This window comes from Elephantulus edwardii, unplaced genomic scaffold (genome assembly GCF_000299155.1).
Source record: "Elephantulus edwardii isolate Elephantulus edwardi_28Jun2011 unplaced genomic scaffold, EleEdw1.0 scaffold00022, whole genome shotgun sequence".
Classification (NCBI taxonomy): Eukaryota; Metazoa; Chordata; class Mammalia; order Macroscelidea; family Macroscelididae; genus Elephantulus; species Elephantulus edwardii.
In genome coordinates this window covers 10,662,444-10,668,570 of record NW_006399772.1, presented here as the reverse complement: position 1 = coordinate 10,668,570, position 6,127 = coordinate 10,662,444, and the positions used below count along the sequence as shown (strand labels likewise).

General features: G+C 39.1%; 1 protein-coding gene and 1 pseudogene across 1 annotated transcript in view; one reads left to right on the top strand and one right to left on the bottom strand.

Annotated features, from left to right (window-relative positions):
- The window catches only part of LOC102869676 (B-cell receptor-associated protein 29-like), a 55,141-nt gene extending 49,472 nt beyond the window's left edge, over positions 1-5,669 (bottom strand). Inside the window, exons 1-2 of the mRNA XM_006882689.1 lie at positions 5,578-5,669; positions 2,999-3,099 (exon numbers count right to left, since the gene is read on the bottom strand). Coding sequence (XP_006882751.1) covers positions 2,999-3,099; positions 5,578-5,669 — 193 coding nt within the window. The remainder of the gene's footprint in view (positions 1-2,998; positions 3,100-5,577) is intronic.
- Positions 5,670-5,925: 256 nt separating this feature from the next.
- Positions 5,926-6,127, top strand: part of LOC102869260 — a 5,374-nt pseudogene continuing 5,172 nt past the window's right edge.

The following is a 6,127-nucleotide window of genomic DNA, read 5'->3' as shown; positions in this document are numbered from 1 at the left end:
ATTGATGCCTTTGAGCTGTGGTGCTGGAGAAGAGTATTGAATGTACCATGGACTGCCAAGAAAACAAACAGATTCATCCTCGAGAGGGTTAAACCAGGCTACTCCTTGGGGGCAAGGATTCTGGGGCTTCATCTGACATACTTTGGACATGTTGTAAGGAGAGACAGGTCCTTGGAGAGGGGCATCATGCTTGGAGGGTGGAGGGACAGCGCAGGAGGGGAAGACCCTCTATGAGGTGGACTGAGTCAGGGACTGGGGTACTCGGGATGGGTGTGTCAGAGGCAGTACGATTGGCACAAGATAGAGCAGGGTTTAGGGCTGTTGTACATAGGGTTGCTATGAGTCGCAAGCGTCTTGACGACACATAACAACAACAACAATCTAAGTAGGTCAGTTACCAGTGAGTACTGATTCAATGGCAATGAGTATGAGTTACTAGGTTACGTACACTTTTTCTTCAGGATTGTTTTCCTAATGGGATCTTTTACTATACCCGTCTTTTGCACTAGTTAACTGATATAAACTACATGTTTATTACTGTCTATTTTTTTTTTTTTTTAGTTCTTTTACTTGCAACCTCTTTGTCTTTTTCTTTAAAGTACACTTTTGGTACATAGTATATAATTAAGCTTTTTTTATTCAGCCTGTAAAACTTAAACTTTTAATTGTTGGGTCTAATTGAACATAACTACAATTATGTATAAAAGCAATTATTGCTCTGCTGACGCTTAACAGTTTGTAATTTTCCCATATGTTTTTTTTCCCTTCTGTTCCTACCTTTCTGCTATCTTCTTGGTTAATCAAATAATGCTATGTACTGATGATTATTAATTCTTCTATCATTCTTAAGTGGATGAGTACTGATTTTAATATGAATCTTCTACTGCAATATACCTTTAATGAACCATTTAAAAATAAAAAAGAACTTTGCATTAGTGTAATTCCGTTTACCTTCTAGCTTTTGTGCTACCACTGTGATATATTTTACAAATGTTATAGGGAATTGAGATCCACAGATGGCTATTTAGAACTTGTAAATGACTGAAGTTAGAAGCTGTTGGGGGAAAAAGATCAGATTCTACAGAGATAAAGAAGAATGAAGTAGATACAATGAGAAATACAAGATAAAAAAGGAAATTAAGTTTCTTTCTTAGTCCCTCCCTGGAATTTGGCTTTCTTCCTTTCCTTTGCTCAAGTCAGCTCAAATAGATTTCTGCTATTTGTAATCAAAGTAATTTTATTACCACTCCCTTTCCTTACATGGATTTCTGAAGTTGTGATAATTTTACAACTGTTTGCTAGGTGTTGTCGAGCAGATTATGACTCACAGTGACTCTGTGAACAACTGACCGGAACACTGTCCTATCCTGTGCCATCCTCATCATCTTGACAAACCTGGGCCCACTGCTGCAGTGATTGTGTCAATCCACCTGGTTGAGTGTCTTCCTCTCTTCTGCTGCCCCTCTACCTTTCCAAACATGCTGTCCCTCTCCAAGAACAACCTCTCCTAGCAACATGCCCAAAGTATGTGAGAGGAAGCTTCACCATCCTTGCCTCTAAAAAGCACTTTAGCTGTACCTTCTTATTATTTGTTATTATTTCTTCTTACTTATTTGTTCTTCTGACAGCCCATGGCTCTGAAGTCTTGTGACAACTCTAATCATAGTATGTGCATATATGGAGACACTCTTATCTTTTATTAAGGATAACAGTATTATCTAAAACCCATCTCTCCATGGACTCAGTGCACCCAGAGTGCTCCTTGGAGGCAAAGATGATAAAGCTTCGTCTCATTTATTTTGGGCACATTGCCAGGAGAGGCTATTCTGCTCTGTGGAGAGGGACATGAAGCTTGGACAGGTGGAGGGTTGGTGAAAGAGAGCAAGATGCTCAAGTAGATGGACTGACACAGTGACCCTACAATGGGCTCTAGTGAGTCCGGAAATGTGAGGATGGCACAAGAGTCAGATCTGTTGTTCACAGGGTTGTCATGGGTCATGACTCAACTCGATAGCTCCTAACAACAATAATATGGACCAAAAGAAATAAGGAACCACTATACTCTGGTGATATGTGTGGTTGTCTGCACTGCCTCTGAGTCCATCCCAACTCACAGTGACCTTTCATAGGGTTTCCAGGGGTGTATATTTTAATAGGAGGAGACGGCCCATCTTTGTCCTAAGGAGCTGCTACTGGAATCAAACGAATGGAGACACGCTGCCTTTTAGTTAGTAGCACAACATGCTGTGGACTATGCCACCAGAGCTACTCATCCTGAATAGTAAGTTGTATACATTAACTGTGAATCAATGCATCAATATTTCCTCTATTGTTGTTGTTATGTGCCGTTGAGTCGTTTGCAAGTCATAGCGACTCTATGTACAACAGCCCTAAACCCTGCTCTATTCTGTGCCACTTGCACTGCCTCTGACACACCCATCCCGATTAGCCCAGTCACTGAATCAATCCACCTCGTAGAGGGTCTTCCCCTCTTGCACCGATAATTTCTGAAGGGATTTCCTCTATACAGTATCAAAAGATACACTGTCAACTCTGTAACAAACAAAAAACTCAACAGCTGATCTTCCAACTAGTTTTAAGAGGGTACACACAGCACAGGAGATCTTTCTCTCATGGAACAGTTGGTGGATTTGAACCAGTTACCTCTGGGTTTGCAGTACGTCAACAGAGATGCCTATGAGGAGCTGCGGTGACAAAGTACTAAGAAGCTGTGCTACATTCCCAAAGGCATGTGGTTTGAATCTACCAACTGCTCTATGGGAGGAAGATGGGCAATCTCCTCTTGTGTGATTTACTTCCTCTGAAAACCCATTGGACTGTCAGCTATGGGTTGTTTTTGACTCTATGGTCATGTCAATAAACAACATTATCAATAGCAACATTTAATTCATTACAATTAATTTAAAACCAATCAACAAATGAAGAAACAGAGCAATAATATTATTGTAGTAAGGAAAATCTTGTTCCAAAAACTTACCTAGAAACAGAACAATCAATAGTATTATTATAGTAAGGAAAGCCTTGTTCCAAAAACTTGCAATTTTACCCCACACATGAAATGAAAAAATCTTGTGCCATCTGTAAAGTAATACAGTTAAAACAGGTATTAAAAAAAAGAAATTAGAAATATTTTCTAAATGTTGAATTAACATTTTATTAATTGTGTAGTCCATAAAAAGGATTGTTGTTGTTGTTGTTATGTACCATCGGGTTGCCTGTGACTTTAATTTTAAAAGTCCTACAAGAGACTAACTCATAAAATGAAGAACAAGTCTTTCAAATTAACAAAAAGTGATTCTTCATAATCTGGTAGCTTAAATATTCTAAGGTAAAAAGCAATTTTTAAATATATATGTTTGCAAGTGTAAAAAATTTTTTATTAAGATATTATGCTCATAGAAACTATTATTGTATCTCTTTTCCCTAGTCAGTAAAACAACAATTATTGGTCTAATGGCTAGCAACTTTTCAGGGGTGGGAGGCCAATTTTCTGATCTATGTATTTTTATATGGTTCACTTTTAACATTTATTGCAAATAAAAATACAGCCTAATGAACTTTTACATATGTTTTACCTATCAACTATGAATAAGATCAGGATATGAATACAGAGGAAATGGTCTAGATGGAGAGAACAGTATAAACAAAATGTGATTCTAAGAAAATATGGCAGAGAGAGTAAGAAACACATCACAGAATTTGAAAAATATGGGATATTTTAAATGAGTAGCATATTTAGTAGTGTAAAGAAATCATATAAGGTAGCAAGCATTAAAACACATTTACAAAGTCCCCCCAAATTTTTTTTACTTATATTTTTAATAAGTATGTTCTGAAATCAACTTGGGAGTAGTAACTTGATGTTGGTGGGGAGAAGGAGGTTCATACAAATGAAACTATTCCTTTTATATCTATACTTTGTATTCTGTTTATTTTATTTAAGAAGCTATTAAAATTCTACATTACAGAAGTTTTACCTTTAAAAAGAAATGTAATTATAATGTCATGATCAAGGTATAAGTGAAAATATTTTTCCAAGAGGCAATATAAAAGGGAACTCAGAAGCTGCTTGCTAGAAGAATAGCCAACAGTTTATAAGATCCATTCCAATGCAGTGAAGGGATAACAGCTATTACGATATTTGAATCCTTACTATTTTTTATTATTGTTCTAATTCCTTGTACAAGCTTTAGTGAATTTAAGCCTCAAAACTACCATAGAAGATAGATACTGGCATTATTTCCATTTTATGGTTAGGGACATCAGAGCTGGGATTTAATAAACCCAGGCAGTCTGACTCCTTAAATTATGCCTTTAACTCCTGAGTTGCATGAGAAAATAAAACAAATCAAATGAATACTGAGATCCTTTCTTTGGAAAGAACTGTGATAGTAACCATATAAACAAAAACAAAAAAGTGGGGACACCTAAAAAAGGCCATACTCTAAATATGATGTGCACATATTTCCCTATTTTGTACACAAGGGTACATGATGTGTACACATACACAGCCATCTATCAAATAGTAACTTGGCCAGGACAGGTCAAGTATCATATTTCATGGGAAGAAAAAGTCCGACCCTTAATTTTGGAACTCTTTGTGATAGAGAAAGGCCCAACCAACCAGTTTTGTAAACTCTTAAGTTGATTTATGTATCAATTATAGCTTTTATCTCTTGAATACATCTATTAGAAGTATGAACAAAAAGAAAAAATCGTGAACGTGTTTTTTGAGGATTTGAAACAAAGTTATTAAGAGATGGTAGGAGTCCTAGACGCCCATTTTCATTCTGTCACTGACCAGTTAAATGAGTTCATGTAGGGCAGGGACGTGATCTATAAAATGGGTGAGATCAAATAATCTCTAAAGACTTTAGAGTATAATTCACTTACTCTTTTGAGGAGGGGGAAGATAGACACAGGATAGAGAGAGAAATGAGCAGAAATTTAAGTAGCTTAAGGAGCAAGTGTGTTAAAGACTTGTGAAAGACTATCTGGAACTTGGGCCAAGGTAAAACTTTCCTACCTTTCGTCCATTTCCTTTGTCCTGGGACAAAGTGGTTACACAACCTCATTTATGAGATAATCTTGCTATGAAGTTGTACACGTTATATACATTATATAGCAACAATTTTGTTGCCTGTGTATTTCACTATTCACCCTATCAAGTTTCTGGATCTAAAATGGAACTGTTAAATAAGTGGATTACTACAAGGATAAAGTGAACCAATGCTTGGGTGGAAATATTTAGCAACCAAGAAGAACTAATGTTAATTCAAGGTTCTGATAGTTTTCATAGTCAGTGCTTTGCATTCATGAATTCTGTGTAAAAGTAAAATGATCATTAGGCATTTATCAAACTACTTCTTAGACGAAGTCCAGACCTTGAGCCATTCGTTGAGTTTTTACACTGGCCCCTCGCTAAGCCCACGGCCACATTTTTTACAACCACACTGCACTATAAACATAATTTATCTGTTTATACTTAGTTCTCTAGACAAGTGTTAAAAGTTAAACCTTTGTTATCTCTGTAAAACAGAGCTGAAGGTTTCCTACCTCTGAGGAGGAATAAAGGGGAGACAGAAGATTAAAATGAGTCCTATTTCAGCATAAAGGAAGGTTGCAACTGCCACCCATTGAAGTGTCATTTTTCCCCCTCTTCACACCTAAATAAAGAAAAAGGCTTTAAGTTGGACACCTTTCAAAGAACCCGGAGTTAAAGGCTGGGGGCGGCGAGGGGACGCGGTCAGTGTTGGTTTTTATTCTTTTCCCGGGAGGGTGGGTGTCTGACCAGTCCTCCCCCCCAGGCTGGAAGCTCCAGGCAAGGGTCGAGGTTCAGGGTGGCCCTGAGCCCCGTTTCCACCTCTCCCGCTCGCAGCGCCCAACTTGCGCGGCCGCTCGGGGATGAGGGACTTCCTGCTCGGCCAGCCCGGCGGCGACCGCAGCCTAACGCCTGTTCCTCTAACGCCCGTCGCCGCGGCCCCGCTGGCCCCGGGACGCGGGAGGGCCCTGCTGCCCCCGGGGAGGGCCCGCGGCCGCGGCGTCCGGGCTTCAACGGCAGAGGAGGCGGCGGCTATCCCGCTCGCCGAAGGGAGGTGGCGGGCTC